Raw genomic sequence first — 22,966 nt, forward strand, 5'->3', positions numbered from 1 at the left:
TCTCGTTTTTGTCCTTCAGTAGCCGGTTCCAGTTTAGTCTGAGGGACTACGCAGAACGAATACAGTACAAAAAAGGACATAGCAGCTTCCCCTCTACTGTTCCGCTCCGCTAACCACGCTCACAGCTTCCTGCCTGACCAGTGGCAATGACAAATCTCTCCCTCCTTTCTCTTAATCTTGCTACTTCAAAATTACAAAACGGAAAATTCAGCTTCTCCACCTTTTATAACAAATAACCCGTGTGATCGTTACTGAGTGGAAACAGGAAGGACAGTCTTGGCAGTTAGAGGAGTGACAGTCTGATATGGAAATAGGGGGAGAGACTTCAGACTAAGAAGGAGAAATAGACCTCATTAATGACACCTTACATTTGAATTTGACAGCCAAAACGTACTGAAAGAAGGAAGTGCAAAAATGACTTTGAACGGCAACATAACATAGCAAAACAAACTGCGATTACCAGAATATAAAAAGTGAAGTGATGCCATGTTACATGAAAATGAATTTGGAACTGCTGCATTAAAAAGCTTGTTTACAACAAAAAAATCAAACAAGACAAGCAATTTTAATGTATCAATTTATTGCATGTAACAGTACAGAAAATAGAAAGTGAAAATGTGTGCTTACAAAAGAAGTTGTCAACATTGTTTCGAAATAGAAAAGAAACGTTACTCTAAAATGGAAAATCCCTCAAACTGACTGCTTCATACTAAAGATAAAGATGAATCATTCAGATGTCTGACTGTTCGGATGTCCCCATCGATGAGTCACTGTAAGTCATGGTAGATGTACACAAACAATGTCAACACTGTGCAGGTTCATTACAGAAATTTGCCAAGACTGAAAGTAATCACATGCCAGCTTGCAAATGCAAATTCCAAATTATACAAACCCTTTCAACAGCATTGATTCACTCTATTCACAATCATGTGAACATATAAAAATATGTTCCATAGTGCTTTTGCACAATACCTGGCTAATGATTTTCTTTATAAAAAAAATGAACAGACATTCAGTTTGATTCCATTTGTTTTCATCCACAGGGTGTTGGACAACAGCAATACATTTGGCGAGGATAAAAACCCAATAGTTATTCATTTTGCTTTAGGCCAGCCAACAAAACAATAAATCAAGCGAATGGTGACAAGTTCTTGCGTCTTTTCTTGAATGAAGAGATGGTGCAGCGCAAACTAACAGCAGAAGTGTGTAAAATAAAGCGTGTGAAACTAAATTTGTGTATAGTCACATGGCTGAACCTTCTGTCAACATATGATGGGATAAAAATGATGAAATTGAACGCAACGAACTCAGCTTATGGATTTGATATAATACAAAAATTGTTCTGTGCCACTGGTGGCCACTGTCTATACACTTCTTATAAAGCACACTTGTTAATTTCAGACCACAATTTACATTCATAGCAGCCTTTAGACCATTTTTCAAGTTGTTATCACATTGACACGAACAAATTTGGTCTTTTTATGTTTGTTAAATTTTGTTGAGCATACTGTTTACAAACAGTATGAAATATGGCTAAGGAGATCTGTATTCAAATGGCTTTGATACCACTGCAGTGCAGCATGCTGCATTTGGAAAGCAAGAGCAGATTAACGGTGTTTTAATCGCCAGGCTCTGCTCCACCCCCTGGAAGACGTGCAGGAAAGGTTAATTAGCTCATTAAAAGCCCTCCAAGTGAGTAAAGCCATTTTGCCACATAAGCATGGGGTGAGATGATAACCTAAAATCCTTTGATTAACAATGATGATTCTGATGATAATAGCTAACAAATAATCACAACTTTTGATTAAAAATGCTCACAATTATTTCAAGATTTTTTCCCAAACTATCTTAACACAATACTCACATGCCCAAATGTTCCTCCTGTCTGCACTGAAATCTCTTCCTAGTGCGATTCAAGTGTCCTCTAATCCTCTTTCCGTGTAAAAATTCATTCTAGAGTTCAGACTGAGTTAATATGAGGCTTCAGCTGTGAGACTTTTTACACAAAATGTCTCTTGGAATTTGCCAGACTGCGTTTCCTTGTTGATCTGAGTGGAGGAATAGTAACACAAGAGATACTTTTTTACTCTATAGACTTTACCTTGGAAATACCCACTTGGTTTGTTTTACTCAAACTGCTGACTGCTCATATTAGCTTCTGCTCAACCTTGGAATATTTTCTTGCATAAAAAGAGGACTGTATTTTGTCCCCCATTTCTTCCAATGGCTATATGTAGAAAAGTATCTCTTCATGGTCAGTGTGGACAGGAGGATTACAGCGACCAATAACTCTTTCAGTTTACATATGGGCATAAGTATGTATAAGAGAACCCATCCTTTAATAACAAACCACACACAGACCAAACTACAGCAGCCAAAGTTGCTCAATAGCAACTTGAGCCCATTTGAGAGTAAAGTCTATCCTGTGTGCTAGTTCTGTTTTAACTGGACACAGTAACCGGGAGAGTAATCTTGCAGCTTATCCCAATCGCACTGAAACAGATGTAGTTTAACAGGAAATAATATTTCACAAACTTATTTCTGCTGGCAGAAGTAATAAACATGTCGACGTTATCTTACTGACCACTTCATCATAGCATTGTTCAACAGCGCAAGTTTTATTTTGCTATTGTGCCAGACAAAACTTTCAAGGGTATGTATAAATATTGATCACTACAATGTTATGTCATGCCAAGCTGCTGCAAGTACACTAAATATTAATGTTCCTCACCAAGGGGGAGAGAAAAAAAAACATCCTTATGCACCTGCTCAGATGTTAGCCCACATAACTTATCACTTGGAAACACAAAAGTGCAATGTATTAACAAAGATATATATATACAGTATAAGCCTACATACTATCAGTGTCTCATTTTCTATATATCGAAAGAAGTGTAATTTTAATTCCAGTAGTATTCCAGTTTTCACTGAAATATTGTAGGTCCTCAAATGGTAATTCAATTATGAGCAATTGTTTCAGTGATTTTAATTCATTTCAGTACACCCATCACAGCAGATTCTTTTGTGGTAATGACATGTCTTGCAGTGTGGGCATGTATGCTCTGGCTTCATTCATTTAAGGTCATAAATACATGCATTCATAGCTGCAACACAAAAGAACCCATGAGGGCATTGTTACCCTCTCTTAAAACCTTGAAATAGTTCAATCATTTTAACAAATGTTACATTTACAGAAAGGTAAAAAGAGTGAAATAAAATAAAAACCCAGACAAAGCATAAAAAAATTTACATTCTTTCCAAAAATCAATTAAGTCCAACCAATGCATTTCTGTGACAGCCTTCACTTCCTCCAGCCTATAACCTGTAGTCAACAGTCAGTCCCTGACTGTTGTTTTCAAATAATGGTGACACTAGCTGAGGGCTGAGCACTCTCCTCGTGGGCGTGGCTCTTCAGCAGGTCTTTCATGAACTGCTCCAAGGCAGCGAAGTAGCCCTGACACTGCCACGTGTCGTTGTGTGTGCCCTCTGGAAAGATAGCCAGGCGTTTAGTCCGCGCAGGAGACAGCTCATACAGTTGTTTCATCATGACTGGTGGGATGAGCTGGTCCGACAGACCAGACACAAACAGCGAGGGCATGCGGCACAGTGCCACCTGCCGATAGGAAAGGAACTGATTCCTATAGCACCACAAGGGCAGCAGGCGCATGGGCAAGAAGGAGAAAAGTGTCGCTGCCATGTGGGGGATGCTGAGGAAGGTGTTTTCAACAATAATGGCTGCTACACGATGAGGGTTGACTGACGCCAAGCGCACAGCCACGGCACCCCCCAGTGAGCGGCCAAATAGTACCACCTTAGTCTTGTCCAGATCAGGACGGGTCATGACATAATCCAGTGTGGCCTCTGCATCCAGGTACAACCCATCCTCACTGGGCTCACCCTCACTCTTTCCATAGCCACGGTAGTCCAACAGCACCACATTGGCTTTCAGATTGACCAGCATCAGCAGGGCGTTTGGCACCCTGTGACCAATATTACCTGCATTGCCATGGAAATAAAGAATGGTAGGTGGAGCAGAGGAAGTGGGGCTGCTTTGATTGCCAGGGGTGACTCCAGGAGGTGTGTCCCCTCCTGTGTAGCGGAGCAGGATGAGGTTGAGCTTCACGCCGTCCTTGGTGCGAATATACACATTCTCATGGGGGATTCCTGTTGGCATGGGAACATAAAGGCGAGAGGAGGAAGGCTGGTCAGGGAAGTAGAGGAGCACATCCTGAAATTTGTAGAGGATGCCCGCCACAGAGGCTAGGATAAGAGCTAGGAGAAAGAATCCTCCATACAGGTGGAAGGTGAGGATGAGGGCCAAAAGGGAGACTCTGCAAGCACCCCAAGACCAGGAGGCCAGAGTCAGAGTACAACGCTCCATTGCACCCCACAGCCTCCAGGGCTTCTCCATGGCTTCACAAGAGCTGAGTCACGCGACACACACTCTGTAAAGAAAGAGTACAGGGGAGGAAAGGGAAAGTGGTTGAATATAAATGTACATGATCAAGGATTTAGAAAAACAGTTTTAGTTTTAGAAATGGTCAGACAAAGAACATAAATTATATATTTAAAAAAACAAAATACATTAAATTAATTATCAATTAATGACAAATACCCTCACAATTTACCAGAGCCCAAAGTGATGGTTACAAATTGCTTAGCCTATTTAACAATCCAAAAGGTACAATGATGTCAATGAGAAAAAACCCCAACAAATTCTCACATTTGAGAATCTATAAATCATTAACTATCTGGTATTTTTATGCAAGAAATGACTGACCATAAAACTTGGCACCTGTTAATGTTCATCCAATCAATGGATGCACTCCATAAGGTTTGTGGAATGCAATCCTGTTTATCCTATCCTTCTAGCTAGCTACACCAACAATCACCAACAAAATTAATATGCAGTATATGTAATTTATTGAATCGTCTATTTTATAAAATGTTATTCATATTTGATCTGATGCAAGCCAAACAATAGAGGAAAAGAAAACTCAATTTTAGGTTAGTGTGAGACTAACTTTACCACCTCTCAGGGGCTATTGAAAGTAAAGACAACTAAGAGATTAAAGGAAGCAGTGTGTCAATAGATTTCATACTGAGGTAAAGCATTATACTCAGGTTAAACATGACCCATTCAAAGCAGAGGGCCTTACACAATGGCCATTAAATACATTAAAAGACTCCAGCCAGATTAACACCCTCATAATCAAAAACCGCTTTGTGCTACTGATTCTGTCACTCAAACCATTCAGCTACTGGGAACAGTACTGTCAATTTCCATGCTGTGTTAGGGGCAAAACTCCTTGAAATACCATCTATGTATGTGTGTGCCTGGAACAACTGCAAGTGAATCAATCCTAACCAACACTTGTCTGTAAGTCTGTTACAAGCACATAGAGGTGGTGGTCACGCCTGATGGAGAGCCCCAGCATAGCATTTTTTTCCCATCTTTCCCTGCTGTACCTATACCTGATTTGGTGGATCAGGTGTGGTCAGCCAACTCTTGATGAACTGTAAACCCCAACTTCACCTAACCAGGTGTGAGCAAAGTAGAAACAGATGTAGCAGCGGTGGGGCTCTCCAGGACCAGGAATGAGCACCAGACATTAAATTAGCGTTCATGTTGCTGGGAACAATCTGAGGATACATTTATAAATAATACAAGACTAAAAAACGTCTTGACCCCACCCTCAAGGAAGAGATGGTGACAGCTTCTGTGAGCCCGGTGAAAAGCACAGACGATAGGAGTGCTTTGACAGTTAACGTTAGCGTTAGCCAGCTAACATTTAGCGTTACCGGCAGCTATCACTAAGCAATCTACTTCTGGACTGTCAAGACAAGCTGTCAAACCAGAGACGGCGAAACATCAAGGTTTGAAGTTACTGACCATAAAACCGAACCAAACCTTATTAAAATTAACATTATAGTTAGCTTGCTGCGGGTTAGCTCCGTAATAACCATGCTAACTGTCAAGCTATCTTTAGCTCCCATAGTAGCTAGTGCTTTCAGCATTGTTAAAGCGTTTTAAATTAGCCACCTATGTCTTCAATGGTTAGCAAGGTAGCCACATACTCACCCTTCTCTCATTTTTAGCGCCTCAGCTGCACGAATGTTTTTACAAAATAGTAACGCATAGACAGCACAGTCACTGTCATTCAGCTCTGTAGCAGTGAAGTAAATTACAGTGAAAGTTAACTGGTGAGGACGCAAGGTGAGTAACTGTCAGCAAGGACCGGCTACACAGGCTAGCTACACAGCTGGTTAGCATTAGTAGTGTAGCCTTCATGAGTTCCGTGTAGGGCTCAGCACAGGAAACAAGGTTCCTCCTCCTCCTCCTTCTTCTGCTTCTTCTTCTTCTTCTTCTTCTTCTTCTTCTTCTTCTTCCTCTTAGAGGTTTAACGACAGCTGGCATCCTTAAAGCTGCATTACTGCCATCTTCTGGAGTCAGTTAACTCCTACAATGTCCGGTTGGATTTTTCCCATCAGTCCTGTTCTCCTTAGGAAGCTGACCAAACATCCTCTGCCTTGTCCACTCCCACCATACTCCAGGATGCTCTTTAATCCTGCTCTTGATAGCCTGAATCTTTTAATTTCTTCTATCATGTCCTTTCTCTCTGATATGTATTTCCTGCAACTAACATGTACATCTTTTACAGTCTCTGGTACCTGACACTGTTCACTGACTGATGTGATGCTTCTCTATAATGTGAAGTGTGCCATTCAGATTACTTTGTCCTTTTCTTAATCTAGTCATTATTACCTCCATTATTTCAATTATCTTCTGATCCCGGTGCTGCTTTATTGATTTTCTTCCATACAATGCTGTTTCTCTCTAATTTTGAACATTTAATATGGATGTCTATGTTTTCTATTTTTAACAGCTTGTTTGGCTTGTTTGTCCACCCACTCAATACCCAGAATGCCCATATGAGCAGGAACCCAAATGAATGTGACCTCAGGGCCTTGTTTTATTACTCTTGAATGTATTGCCCTTATTTTGAATCGTAATTCCTGGTGATTACTGGATGCACCTGATTTAAGACTGGGCAGAGCAGAGACTGAGTCACTACTACAACTTAGTTTGGTTTGATGTGTTCAACCCATTGCTGTCATCAGAATGGCGTACAACTCAACAGTATACACACTTAAGATATTTGAAGTTTGTTGGCTAGGAACTGCAACTGCAGAACCTGTATTATCTGTTACTGGATCTTTCGATCCATTAGTAAAAACCTGCACATAGTCTGTATATTTACAGTCTTTGTAACTATAAAACTCACTCACCAAATCTTCACTTTTATTTCCTGCCTCAATTTGAAGTAATCTGATCCATAAACCACACGTAGAGTTGAGCAATCACCATTGCATGTGCTATTCGAGTTTTGCCCACCAGGTGCTGCTCTTAGAAAGAATATAATTCAGAAAATTCCCAAAGTGAAGGTTAATCCCAAAATTAAAGTTACTGAAATGCTTAATGAATAATCTGCAATGCCATGTTATAGTGCACAAATAGATGGGACTGTAGCTATCATTCATGCATGATATAAAGCCAAGACAGGAAGTTGTTTTTTTTTCTGTTGAGTTTTCAATGTTGATGTAGGCCTACAAGAATCATCACTGGTCACTAAGGTAAAGACTTTTGTTTCCTAAATCCTGATTACAAATCAATGTATAACTCGACAGCCTATGTTAGCCCACTGTTGTGATGACGTTTTTTTTTGTATGTGTTGGTGGAGAATTGACACATTTCACAGCCTACAGAAGTGGGTCAAATTGTAGATGTGACAGCCATAACACACTGGGCTGCTGACAAGTAGGGTGCTGAGAGAAATGTCGTTGAATGAAATGTACCTCGATGAAAGAACAGCAAGGGCAGAAAGCATGTCGACCTGCACACAACGCTCATCTCAGTTCCTGTTTACCTGGGAGAATGACTTAACCTAGGCTCTAACAATTGCTTGTATAAGGTGAGGTCAACAAAATGAACAATGGCAAGATAACTAAGGATTTGTGCTGACTGATTGTGGTTGTATGTACTCACATTGGCAATGACTTTATATACAATCATACGATGATCTATCAAACTAATCAGAAAATAAAAACATGACATGGGGAATATGAAGCAAAAGGTTTGTTAAATAGACACTTGAATATTATATGTTGATGTTTCTAGGTTTCCTATTGGTATTTCTGTATTTAACATCTTGCTCACACTCAGTGACCTTGGAGGAGACAGACAGATTATGTGCAGACTAGCACAGCTGTTGGCTGTTCAGCTCTGTCCTTGAGGTTTGTTGATTTGATTCTGTGGTGAAGTCAGCATCAAAAGCCTAGATGGAGCATGTTCTTTTCTATTCTAAAAACGTCATAGGCATACACCGAAAATATAGTTGGCGTATGAAAGCATATGGTTAATGTGTGTTATCTATTATTGTGTCAGAGATGCTGACACTGGCTGAAGGAGGTGGTTATGATGTGACCACATGTATAGGATGACGTGACCATTGTATACTGTATGATAACTACCTATGTACTGACAATGACAAACTGTTATCTCAACAGAAAGATGTAATCTATGTATTGTGGTTGGCCAGCAGACAATCCACCAGGTAACCTGCAGGATTTGACATTCAGGCGTATCCGTTTGTGTGTATTTTTTCACACTGGTGAAAACCTCCGGAGCCCCAGCTGATGACCTGCATCAGCCCAGGCTCATTGTTGCACTGTTGCTTGTATCACAACAAGGAGCAACACTTAAAAGGTTTTGGCATGTGTGCAGATGTTCAGTCTTTTTCAATTTTTATTGGTAAAACCCTCACAGAGCTCAATTTAATGTAAGAATACACGTGGAAAACGAGCCTTTAAAGGGAAAATGGTTTCTTTGAACTAAATCATCCAGACTGAGGGATGAGGATGAGTATTTTTTCAACTTGAGCAGACTGACTTTAAGATTATGTCCATGTTCAAACTCCATTCATTATTCAGACTCTGTTTTAAAAAAGGGAAAAGCTAAAAACACAGAATTACACTGCAGTGGCCTTTTCAATGGCTGCAGCCCTGCCTGGTAGGAAGTGCAGTGTCTATGAAATGCATACCAGGCCTGCACACGCAACACACACACATACACACACTTGTCTGTATAGGTTATAAGGAGTGCTGCATTCTGATGGATTCAGCTTATAAGAGACTGACAGCTGGCAAGTTCACTCTCTCTTACCTACAACTCAATTACCTTTGACATGTCAGTCAAAACATCTATTACAGACACAGACTCCAACTCTCATACACACTTACACATGCACACTCTGTGGCTCCACTCTCGTATTCCCACGACTCAATTACTTGAAATATAGCACCCTAAACAGCTGGAGGGCCCAAGCTCAATAATACAAAGTCAGAGCTGCGACAGAACGAGGAGTGACTGTGATGACCTGGCTGGGAATATCATATCATCGAGCCAAGGGACATGCTTATCATTCACCTCACGCCATGCACCCAATGGGCAAGCTATTGATACGCATTGATTTTTCTGTCAGTCAGCATCTTTTATGAGTGGCACTGGGACTTTATGTCTCCATGTGCAAGAGTTGCTGGCATTGCATTTTTGCTGGGTTTGGGAAAGACATAGTTGAGCTCCTCTGACATCATCATGAGTGAGGCCTCTCTTTGATTTGCAAGTCACTGAATGACATGCATGAGGTGATAGATGTGGTGTCCATGGCTACAATGTAAATGTGTTGTCACCTTGGAGACAGAGCATTGCTTTGAGTCAGAGAGGACAGCTACATAATGGCAACTCTTCATTTTAAACACAGGAGGGGGCAAATACAGCCAGAAGTTACCTGTCAGTGCAGTACAACACTGAAGGGCCATTTCGCAGATTTTCAACCTTACCTCTATCTATCAGAGTTAGGGATGTAATGTGAAAAACGCCTGCAGTAGTTGTTCGCTGTGTCTCTGGGGTGCACCTGCAAAATCTGTTGTTCTTCCAGCAACAGTGCTTGCACGCTTGTATTGCAAACTAGCTTCGTTTCCAACAGCGAAAACGGCATACCAAAATATGAGTGTGGAGGATGTTATGGACGAGGATACATTTTACAGTGTTTTGGCTGACTCTGATATTCAGCTGTATTCATTTGAGAGGCCATCCAGAACCTGAGCTGCAGAGAGCAAACAGCGACTGGTGGTGCCTCTGCTCAAATTGCCCTCCGATAGCAACATAACCTGAATTAATTATGCTGCAATGAATGTCAGCGTGGGCAGTTTTGGAAGGATTTCTCCGCGAGCAGGAGAACTCTGTTTTCTCTGTCAGTAAAGCACATACTTAGGAATTTATTGCTTCAATTGACTACCACCAACACTGATTGGACATTCACATAAAACGTGGCGAAATTTCCCTTTAAATTGCCTTTTTTTTCTTTCATGCTGATTCATAATTAACAAAGCAAGAGCTTCTGTAGCTCCTATGGCTCTGTTCTAGTGTCAGTCAACAAGGTTTAATGAGATTGCACATTGGCCTAATCAGCTAAGTGAAATAGGCAGGCCTACCTGGCATTGTGGGCATACAGTAAAGAGTGCTGTATACACTATGCCTGCCAGGAATAAATTGCTGGAAATTGCTGTATGTCTCAGGCAGCAATTAGGAGGCCTCCTGTGGTGAAGAGCCAGACATTTAATAAAGGCTACATGTATCTCATTTCCCTTGTAAATAAACCTTCTGTCACACCTATGATGATATCTATTACTCTAATTAACCTGCAGATATAGGTTTGTGTGCGTACACACACAAATGTGTCTATGAGTGTGTGCTCCTACTGGAATTTTGGGACCCGTCTTCTATAAGTGCAAGGAGTGGTGAGGATTTGGAGAGTGCGGTTAAAAAAAAACAACCATCCAAAACCAAAGCCATTCAGTGAGGTAATAAAGGAGCAACAACAATACAGAGGCACTTTGTTTTGTGCAACGATGAACTAAACTTCACTTGTAGCTCTTTCTATTCTCATTCCTCACTGTGTTTAGTATACTCACCATGATAAGTAGGACATTAAGAAAGAGTGGTCACCACCTTCCCTAATGCTTCTATCATATCTGCAGCATCTTCAGTGTGAATGATGTTATCTAAGCCATCATTAATCTCTCGGTCTTTGCCCAACCTCCTCCGATGGTAGACACAGATAATTAGCACATTTGCCCGTTATGCCAAAAATAAAGATGAAAAGATGACTTTCAGAGAAGGCTTTCTTTGGCTTTCCAGACACTTGATCAGCCTCCACAGTGGTAACAGTCACTTGCCAGAGCTGCTAAATCAAACAGTCTTCAAGTTGTTTATTAATGCACTTCATCCAAATGTGCTTTTTTCCCCACATTTACTTTGAACAAGTAAAAATTCCAGCTTTTGTCCTTGACAATCTTTTTTTGATCTTGCTGTCACATAGTTAAAGTTAAAGTAATAGAGAAATGTGCTTATTTGCTTATTTGCTGAGAGTGAAATGAGAAGATCGATACCATTCTCAAGACCATGCATTAAGTATGAAGCTAAAAACAGGCATAGGCATTTAGCCTAGCTTAGCATAAAGGCAGGGGGCAACAGCTAGCTTGGCTTTCTCCAAAGTTCAATAACATGCCCACCGGTATCTCTAAGGCTCACTAATAAACAAGTTGTATCTCAGGTCTTCCACACAAAAACAGAAGGACAAGTTGTGTTTTCATGGGGAGTCATGTGCTGTAACTATTTGTTGGTGGAGAACAGTGGCCAGGTGCAGTGACTTCCTACAGTCTCTGCTGGTTGCCTGGTAACCTTACGGCGATGACAAAACCTCAAGGCAGTGCACCACTGTTCGGCAAGAATAGTTACATAGTAAAACCACAACCAAACAAGACACAACGTGGCAATTAGTGAGCTTTAGAAGTGCTGGTAGGTGTATTTTTTCTAGGCTAGCTTTTCCCCTGCTTCCAGTCTAGATGCTAAGCTAATCACCTGCTGTTTCCAGCTACAGACAAGAGTGGTATCAATTCTCTTGTCTATCTCTTAGCAGGAAAGTGAATAATCATATTTCATGAAATGTCAAACTATTCCTGAGGCAATAACCACCTCAGCTGCCACCACCACAGTAATTATCATCATCATTGTTACTGTCATTATTAATCCCAGTTACAGTAATATTTTAACAGCTACCTTGTGCCCAGAGCTCATCACATTGGGAAAAGCCAAAACATGTCTCTATGTGAAGGACATTTTCTTTCTGAAGGAGGTGCAACCATGAAATAGTGTCAGCAGCAAGCCCTGTTTGAAAAAGTGCAATATCAAGGGCATGCTGTAATTACAATGTGTTCAATTTAGCCTGTGGAGACTTTAGCCTCTGCAGAGAAGCAGAACCCACTGTCCTTGAAAAATGATGCCACATTGTCTGAGTGAAGTCAAGAGGTGGGGTAAACTGTAGGAATGTGAGTGCATATAGGGTCATGTTGGTAACCGCCATCCACTTAAAGAGCAAATTCACTCAATTTAGAGAAAGCTCACTCACTTTGTGAAGGTCAGTCAGACCAGTAATAAGTCTTTGTTTGACTTGTTTTGGGAGATCACTCCTGACTGAGCTGATACCAGAGGACATGTAGACTCTGGTCGCCAGTAGAAACAGACAGGGTTGTAGTCCAGATGAAAGGTTACTGTTTTATCCTGTGGGGACGGAAAGGCCATCTTTCATTTCTCATTTAATAAGTGTGTGTGTGTGTGTGTGTGTGTGTGTGTGTGTGTGTGTGTGTTTGCGCATGTGAGTGTGGGTATGGGTATGTGAAAGAGTGAAGGACTCTTCCCCCAAATTAAGGTTTTTGACCTTCAATAAACTGATCTGTAAAGTGGATAAATAAGGCCGATCTGGTGTTTTCGTAATACAGAAGTTGACTGCAAAATTCACAAATTTACAGCTCTTACAAAATGGTATGAAATCAATAAAAGTTGCAATAGAATGAGGGTTCTTACACTGTAAATACCCAGTACACACACTGTAATTTACTAATGTACGGTATCGTTGCCTAGAAAGTAATGCTTCAAGTGGGAGAGGAAGGTACTTATTCATCAGTGTGTGTGAGTGGGTCATGCTCTAAACAGACCCTGTAGCAGTGTGTTGCAAATAAAGACTAATAGCTAAGTTGGAGACAAATACGTCTAACAAAACCAAAACACTGCTTCATAGGCACTACTACTGGCTTAACAATTATCCATCCAATTAAGATCTTAAGAACACACTGGACAGACTGACTGATGATACCATTCACATGCCCATCAAGGACACAGCAAGTCACATAAGGTGGTGGCTATAAAATCAGAGTAAATGACCTGGGAGAAATTATAGCACATTTTCAAAACATGACCACATTTACCCATACACAGTCAGTACTCCAGGCAGAAATGGTTGCATAGAGGAGGTCGTGTGAGAGTGAGAGAGAGGGCCAACATACAAGTCCATATAGTGATATACGCATCCGGCTTCCTATATCTCTCCCTTTTCATCGCATGACCCTGTACTAAGTCAGTGTAATAGCCATTGCTCGGGGAGCCTTGTGATTTAAAGACACGAGTTTCAACCTGTGAAGCTGGTTAATATATCACCGCCTCCCCTCCTCATCTTCCCCTCTTTATCTCCACACTTGGCTCTTAGTTGTTGTCTGTTTCGAGCTGCTTCTCTCTGTCTCTCTCTCTGTCTCTGTCTCTGTCTCTCTCTCTGTCTCTCTCTCTGTCTCTCTCCCATCTGTTCTCTCTTTCTGTTGTCCCCCTCACACACACACCGGGAGACACACACTCCCAGGCACCTCCCCTCCTCACCCCTGAGGCCCACACAATAAGAGCTTAATGAAAAGGTACTTTACACTGGCGGCTGTGCACTGGGGAGATATCTTTAAATGTCACTGTTAATGCGATGAATTAGCAGAGAGCAGGGTGTTCTGCATGTGTGTGAACGTGTGCATCCTGATGACAGTGTATGATACCGGGATAAATGAGTTATAGCTTTTTTTGTCCTACTGTGTGTGTGTGTGAGAGAGAGAGCGAGAGAGAGAGAGAGAGAGAGAGAGAGAGAGAGAGAGAGAGAGAGAGAGAGCGAGTGTGCATGTGTGTGTTCACCACCCAACAGTGTATAGTGGCAGTTCATGCGGTTGATTTATGTTCCCCAGGCCTCGGCTCTCTGAACCCTGGCTTGATTGCAGTGTGTCACTGCAGCTACAGCCATGACCCCACTGTGACCCCATAAATTAGTCCCACTGCATGACGGGAGCTTGCAAAATCAGATGATGCCTATCTTCTTGAGCTGATTGATTTAACTATAGTCATCATTTCAGCATTTATTTATTCTCTCCTAGTCTCCTTCCTTTAAATTGAGCATCTCAGTGGTGCAATGCATCACATCTCCAGCGAGCCTACAGAGCTGCGGTGAGAAGGATTGATGGTTTTCCATGGATCATTGCTGAGAGGGTCTGTTTAATGGTTACAGGAATGGTTTACATACTTGATAGGAAGGTGTTAGAAAGATGAAGGCAGATCATGTTGCTGCTGCCTTATAATCTCAGCTGATTAAACTATAATACACTGAGGTACCTTCTCAGGCTCTGGTTTTACACTGATACACAGTAGACAGAGCCAGCGCAGAATGTATCACTTTTGACCTTTTCCTGAACTTTACTCTGTCTGTGGCAGATATTTACAGAGCCTCACAGAGAGGAGCATGACTGATGGAGAGAGAGGGATAAGTGGCCAAGAGAGAAAAGAGGATGGTTGTTTAGGAAGGAAGGAGGTCATGAGTGTGTGTGTGTGTGTGTGTGTGTGTGTGTGTGTGTGTGTGCTGTGACTTGCTACTGTAGAGGAAGCAAGCCTCCTTCACATCAAAGCAGCTTTTAGGGAGCAGTTAGCAGGACTGTAAATAGGCGGATAACACAATTAACAGAGACACAATCTTTACATTTAACATGGTCCCAGGTTAACTGAATTTACAGTGGAACAACTTGTGAACAGTCGCTAATGGTTTGATTGTCTCTAAAATCTACGTCTAAGTGTGCTGTGATCAGAAGTAGAGCAAGCCACCACAGGGAGAGAGGGAGAGATTTGCACGTGACTGGTTGACTGCAGAGTGTGTCTGCAAAGTCATCTGAGGTCGGCCAGTCTGTGTGATGAGATAGATGACGCAGAGTAAGGGCTTAGGCCGAGTACAGCACAGTGCCACACAGGGCTAGGCTCACACACACAGAACACACCACCTTGCATACTAGATTAGATAGCGATTGAACCATTGCTTTATTTGCAAACAATAAAGCCACACAGAGAGTGTTAAGTGAGGAGCTAATCTCCATGATAACAAGACTAAGAGTAAGACTAGCAGCTCTGTGAGGGTGTGCTTCATGGGCACAGTGGTGCTTTGAGCTAAATCTTAATGTCAATATGCTAACATGATCACAATGACAATGCTAACATTAGCGGGTATAATGTTTACCAAGGTTACCATTTTAGTTTAGCATGTTAGCGTGCTTATATTTGCAAATTAGCACGAAAATCAAAGTACAGCTGAGGCTGTTGGGAAAGTCATTAGCCCGGCAGATAGAACGTTTTGGTCTGATAATGGTGCTAGAAATCAGGGGGTCACCTAAGTTATACAATTAATCCTGTGGAGAACATGTGTGTACTAAATTTCATGGCAATCCATTCAATAGTTGTGGAGACATTTCACCCAAAACCACCGATGTGAACCTCATGGTGGCGTTAGAGGGTATCACCAAAGCCTTTGGGATCCACTGTCAGGGAGCCATTAATGTCTGTACAAAATGTTGGTCCAATTCATGCAGTAAATGTTGAGATATTTCACTTCACAAGTGAAAACTTTGACTTGTGGTGGCACTACAGGGATCACCAAAGTCACTGAGATTCATCCTCCGGGGAACATGACTGCATCTGTACAAAATATCATGTTGATCGACTGATTAGTTGTTGAGAAATTTCACTGTGGACCAAAGTGGTGGACCGACCGACCGACTGACAGACTGACAACATTCAGAGTTGCTAACTAAGTTGGTCCCAAATGAGAAGCAATAAGCCTGCCAAAAAAGAAGCAATAGCACATTAATTGTAAAATAACTCACTTTTGCTGATATATTGTATCTGATCCAAGCAATTTCCACTGCAGATCATTTTTGCAATTATGCAGTAAGACAGTGATGATAGGAGAGAGACAGAGATTGAAGAGAAGAAATTGGTATGGACCACTGTGATTAGCCCTGTGAGCTGTGTTTTAACACAGTGAGACTGCTTGGTGGCTCAGCGTACTAACACTCACAGCAGAAGAGAGAGGAGGAGAGGGAAGGAGAGATGAGACTGGGGGATTGGAGCAGAGCTTCCATGACCTTTCTCCAGCCCCATCCCATGCACAATCTGTATAGTAGCTGTATGTTTATTCCTGTGAACACACCACTCCTACAGGATGAGAGGTGACTGGATCTCGGCACTGGATGCTGCTCAGGTTCCATGTTAGCCAGGATTTGACTTCACTCCCAGTTCTTCAAAGGCTTGAATACACACACCCCACCCACCCACCCCACTTTCCTGTTGGATCCAGGGGCAGACATCTCCCTTTCATCAGGAGGTGCTTTTCTCTGACAGCACAGATTAGTGAGAGGCAAATGCATTTAGAAACGCCAGGCTCATTTTCCTTGCTCACACACTGAGCATTTACCATGCTTTGCATTAATAAATGGTTCATCCAAGGTCTTCTATCTGTTGTCCCATTAAATTCAGCATATGAATTTTTTATGTGAGCTCACATCACACGAGGAATACGAAATTCAAGTGATACAGCTCTGTGCAGGTGCAGACAGCTACTTCAAATCGGTTTGATCTCTATTTTGGAGTCAGTAGAATTTAATGTAATGATAGAGGACTAGGAGATGAGGGTGGATAGACAGCTGGGGAAGGGATAAGGTACTGCAGGTCCAGCTCAGGTTGGTGTTGACAGCAGGGATGCTTGGTGACAAAAACCTTTTGGCCTCAGCTCTCTCTGCTGGAGTGTGGAGCCTCAGTCTCATCCCTGGAGTTCCTGTAAATCCTGCCTTCTGCTGTTTACTAGCTATGTCTAAAGCTGATGTTACAGGGGCCTGCTCCTTCCATCTGGAGAAAGCAGGCCCATGGGTTTGGTGATTATCAAGACACTCCTCACATTCAAGATCTCCTCAGAAATGTTTACATATCTCTGGTTTGATTAAATATGTTGGAGGAAATGAATTCGCTTTGTTGAATCCCTTTTTTTTTTAAAGCCACTTTGTGTAGAGTTTAAACATTTCTGACTATGGTGCCCCCCCCTGTTGTAGAATCAACGAGACTAAGAGTCTACAGCCATGTTAGTGACACTGTGTGGCTCTGCTTCGAGCTAACATCAGCATGCTAACATGCTCAAAAGGACAATGCTAACATGCTGATGTTAAGCAGGTATAATGTTCATACCATGGTCACCATCTTAGTTTCGCATATTAACATTTGCTAATTAGCAATAGACACAAAGTACAGCTGAGGCTGGTGGAAATGTCACTAGTTTTGCTGATATTTGGACATAAACCAAAGTGTTTGACAAATCTGTATTTTCACCTGATGGTGGCGAAAGATAAAAAGTCAGGGGATCACCAAAGTGAAAACATTTCTTTTCTGATGGGGGCTTAAATGTGTGTTTTTGAGACATTTCACTCAACTTCAACTCAACCTCAACTTTAGAACAATGAAGATAATGTGTAGTACATGTGCACTAAACATTATGAGGAAACAACAGAATAATCCTCCTCATCAATTCTTTATAACTCTCATAATCATAAGAAGTCATTTTTAGTTAAATGTTTGAGACCATTTCAAATTTCAAATCTTGTGCAAAAAGCATCTTACTTGCTGCTTAAAGAGACAGCAGTATTTTTAAATTGTTGAACTAGAGTAAGAACAGTTAAACCCACTGTGTGATCATAATTTCTAGGGCCTTCTGGTCTTTTCCCAGAGACAGCAATCATTCCCTGTGCAAGAGATTGTGTGGAGGCTGTGAGAGCATCAGGATACAGTCTCAGGCCATCAGTGATGTAACACCAGGGTAAGAGAGGATGAAGACAAACACACCCTAACACACACAGATACATATAGTCATGTTATGCACATATTCAACAGTGTTTCGCATAACTGTTGTGAAGTGTTGTGATAGTGATATCACTGGAAGATATTCTCAACAAGAATGTTTTACATAATTTTGTTTGTACAATATTTAAAATCAGATGAACACCATATGAGGGCATGAAGAGGGTATAAATAAGCTGTTTAAGTTACTAGTCAAACAGTGCTAATAATACAAGGGCTTTGACATCAGTAGTTTTTATTCTAACACAAACATGTCTCCCCTTCTATGTATTTGTATTCTGTATGTTTCCTTGCCATGGCAAAAGCTGCCTTCCCTGACAGGTACATTTCCTTTGAAGCTGGAGGCTGGGTAAATGCAGAGATCCAGATTGCACGGTGGGAATATGGGCCAGGAATACAGGATCACGGATATGGGAATAGGCAGTGTCCTTGGGAAAGTGAGCTGTGTTGATAAGCCGCTGAGGGATTCCTGGAATGGAAATGGGGTGAGCCAATCGATCAGGAGAGTAAAACCCTGAGGCGGAGCAGAGGTGGTGCTGGGTGGGGTGGGAGGTTGAACTGCATGATGGTATCTCCATCATCGACTTAATCCCCCTCGATTCCAGTGACCAATTGCACAGTCTGAACAATGTACATTTGTTTCACTATTCACCCCTCACATACATGCAAGGACCAAATCAGTAAGTCTGCATGTTTAAATCTATGGCAAATCATATGTACTTTACATCACTGCTGACCATTTGCCAAACCATGCTGAAATGTTTCAGATTTTTACATGGATTTTTTTCAGCTTCCAGGCACCCATTGCTTTACATTCATCTTCATATGGTTGAAAATCAATTGGTGAACTCTTCAGACTTGGTTGTGCAATCCATCACAGTGAACAACAACCATGTATTTGTTTTTGTCATGTTATAGTTGTGAGGCAGTGCAGTACATACTATTCAAATATATCTCAGCGACGATGATAGGAAATATTTAAAAGACACTTGATGTTATGACTGTCATGGAATAAGACAAGCACATTTCAAGAATATTTTAATTGATTTTCACACTATAAAAGGATACATGGAAATAAATGGCTGCCTGGAAAGTAAGAAATACATAAAAGAATCTATATAACATACATCACTGCAGTTATATGTAGATAACACATGTAAAAACACTGGTCTTTTAATATACAGTATATATTAAAGTTCCATACTTACGTTAACAACTGAGCAAACTCAATTCGCTGATGGAGACTGTGAGATGCGGTTGAAAGCTAGTCGACCTTGAGTTAATATGCTTTCGTCAAACTACTACTCCTAACGTCAAGACTGAGCTTTCACGTTCAAATAATAATTATATCAACACACTCAGAGCAGCAGAATAACCACCTATAAGAGCAGTGAGACACACTAGACAAGAACACAAGCATGTCTTTGCAGGTGCATACACTATACTTGTTCATGAGTGGGATCATTTACTAAACTGAAATCACACATCTCTTGCCAATTCGTAACATCCACTCAGAACAGTAAGCCAGGGCTGAGGGTGTTGTCTTCTCCGACCAATCAGAGAGGCTTTCTGCGCTCTGACGTCAGGCAGACGAACGCACAGAAGGAGAGTGAGACTGAGAGACCGAGGAAGACAGGGTGATGGTGAGCGGGAGCTCAAGGAAGAGTCATATCAGTAGAGTCGTACAGGGTCAGCTGAGTGGGAGAAGAAGGGAGAGGAGGATGGAGAGAGATGGTGGCGTTAGGAAAGAGGAAAAAAATGCTGACAGATCATTGAAAGGAGGAAAGAAAAAGGAAAACAAGTGAATATAGAAGAGGGGGGAAAAGAGAATGAAGGGCATGCATCTAAAGCCAGCTGTAAAGAGGGAACAAGAGATGCAAAGCAATATAGTGACAGATTTACTTAAAGAGGTCCATTTCCACGCTGCGTGGGAGGTGTGAAGAAGTTGGCGAATGGCACAGTTGGATGATGTCACCTGTCTCTTGTCTTTCACCCCATTCTCATCCTCCTCTGGGTGTCGGTAGGTCTAGTCTAGCAACCACATCTCTCCTCCTCCCTGTCTCTCTCCATCAGGAATGCTGACAGGTGGGGAAGCACATTGCAGTGACGAGACAGTGACATCAGGGTACAAAAAGGTCTTGACAAAAACTTAAAATGCTCATGAAATATTGTTTTTTAAATAACCAACACTGTCAACGTTAGTTTAAGCTTCTTGAATGACTCATGAAAAACAAAACAGAATGTTACTTTTTATAGTTGGAATTGGATCAGAATCAGAATGACAGCTTCAAACAAAGTACTAAAAAGGCAATGAACCCTGCACTTGGTTATTTTTTATTTGTTTATGAGACGTTTTTAAATAGACGACACAAATGTACTTTCAAGTGCCTTTGACAAGCCAGACAGGAATATTATTTAAAAATAGAAAGGGTTTTGATATTGAATGATGCACTTATTATCTGCTTTTCATTTGAATTGAAAAAAAAAAAAAGACGTACGGCCCTCAACTGTGCCAATTACCTTTGATTTAGCAAGAGCTACTGTATCAGTACAATGAGATAACACAATCAATTTTACACATGCATGTACAGTTGTTTCAGGGAGGACACACACACAGCATGGGTAGTGGATGAGTCATGTCTGCCAGCCCTTACTGTCACTGTGATGGCTCCAGATTTAAGGGCCAGCAATCTGCATTCATCTCACAGACATCCCTCCCTCCCTCTCTCTCCCAACTGTCTCTGGCTCTGACTCTCTCCTCTGTCTCACTCTTGCCCTCACGCAACTTCTATCTCCTTTGCACACACACACACACACACACACACACACACACACACACACACACACACACACACACACACTCAGGTAAGGAAGTGTTGAGGGTGGTGTGAAACTGACAACTCTCTGCTGTGCCAGACACACACTCCGTATGTTGTTGATTGGCCACCTCTCAGGAGCTGACATAAGTCAGGCGTTCAGCTCAAACCAATCAAATTGCAGATCTGGAAATGACATTATGAGACTCCTGGCCAGGCCCCTATATCCATATGTCTACGAACAGAGCAGGGGGAGGCAGGCACACACATGCACAAACACACAGGGTCAAAGACGGAGCGTAAAATTGAGCAACTACAGTTAAAGGCAGACTAGACAATCCCAGCCGAAGTAGGACATCTATCCCCGAGAGGCACGATCACAGCATCCTGCAGTGACATAATATGTGAGAGCAATGAGTGTTGAATGATGAGCATTCAAGCACCCCAAGCACTGACACAACAGATGTTTGCCACAACACCATCCGCGGTTTGAAATCCAGTTAGCACTCCTACCGAATTTCAGGCCCGGCATGGTGAACGTTCAGTCACCATTACGATCAGAGGTGAATCACAGAACAAGGGGTTCAAAAACATCAAGCAAATTGAATCTCCTTGTGTGAGCAACTGCTGACATTTGGTGATAAATCAGCAAATTATGTTAGTGGCAAGGCTTGTTCCTTTCAACATAACAGAAATGACCTACATTACTGGCTTTCTGATTTTTTTTTAGCTTAAACAACTCTGGAGCACTCTCAGCGGAAGGTGCAACGCCATCAACAACACAACAAGAGGGAATAAACACCCCTTTTATTGTGTTAGAGGGCAGTTTTTACAAAATAAACCTCTGTGACAGGAAACTGGGTAAAATGCAGCTTCCACACAGACGACAGTAAGTGGTGAGCTATCCATGGTGCTGAAATTACACAATATATAACATTTTCGTTTAATTCCCATACTATTCAATATGTTGTTGCATCATTTTTTTTGGCAGAGGGACACTGGCTGCACTAAAACTAATTGGATTGGCATTAGATGAGCACTTCCTCCCCTCAATAACAAATTGTAGAATAAGTAACCCGCCCTGCAGCACACATTAATCAGGTAATCATCTCTTGTCTTATCCCCAGTATACAGCCCATTAACATTAAGCAACACTCTCTTTGGTGGCACTCCAAGCCATGCGCTCTGACAATGATTAGTAGCTTCAAGGACTGAAATACTGTAATTTACTTTCAGCACCCTAAGAGCAACTACAACCTATCTCTCCCTGCCTCTCGTTCTCTCTCTGTGACACACACACACACACACACACACAGGAACATTGCATGTAGGGCCATACTGTAAGTCATGTGTTTGTTTTAAACCCACTGACCAAACACAACACAACTGATAAGATGGGACCCACTTGCAGGAAACAGGTACATGATATTGTTTAACCTACGAGCACAAACCTTGTGCTTGTTCAGCTGCTGTCTACTTGTTCAGAGAACCTGACTAGTTTTCACTAGAGCTGTCAAAGCCTTAATTTCCCACATCTTAATTTCACCTCCGTCTCCTCTTTGCGGTATGTACAGCCTACATTGCGTGTGTGAAATGGGTCGGATCATTGAATCTTAATGACTATATGGGAACAGTGAGTGTGATGTCTTAACTGCATTGTTCTCGTGAATGGGCTCACGTCTATCCTGCAGCAAAAGCAAGATGTCGCCAAAAGTGTGTAACCTATTTTTTGCACTGACAAGACAATATTTGGCGACAATTACTCATGAGGAGCAGAGTGTAGAGCCAAAACACCCATAACCACCTTTATGTGTCTGTGCTCTCTCTCTCTCTCTCTCTCTCTCCCCTCCCTCCCTGTGTGTGTGTGTGTGTGTGTGTGTGTGTGAGTGCACATAGGTAATAAGCTGCTCCGCCACTGCGCAACGATGGAGCTATCGCAACGATGGAGATGACGCAAACATTCCCAGCTCTCCGAAAAAGTGTTTCAAGACGAACATGGCGG

General features: G+C 41.8%; 1 protein-coding gene across 1 annotated transcript; it reads right to left on the minus strand.

Annotated features, from left to right (window-relative positions):
• Window positions 1-2,956: 2,956 nt before the first annotated feature.
• abhd13 (abhydrolase domain containing 13) lies at window positions 2,957-6,121 on the minus strand. Its single transcript, XM_070915211.1, has 2 exons — window positions 6,083-6,121; window positions 2,957-4,445 (listed from the first exon to the last, which is right to left on the minus strand). The coding sequence occupies exon 2, from the start codon at window positions 4,409-4,411 to the stop codon at window positions 3,356-3,358; it is 1,056 nt and encodes a 351-aa protein (XP_070771312.1). The 5' UTR covers window positions 4,412-4,445; window positions 6,083-6,121; the 3' UTR covers window positions 2,957-3,355.
• Window positions 6,122-22,966: the final 16,845 nt, after the last annotated feature.

The sequence above is a fragment of the Enoplosus armatus genome, chromosome 11, assembly GCF_043641665.1.
Source record: "Enoplosus armatus isolate fEnoArm2 chromosome 11, fEnoArm2.hap1, whole genome shotgun sequence".
Lineage (NCBI taxonomy): Eukaryota > Metazoa > Chordata > Actinopteri > Centrarchiformes > Enoplosidae > Enoplosus > Enoplosus armatus.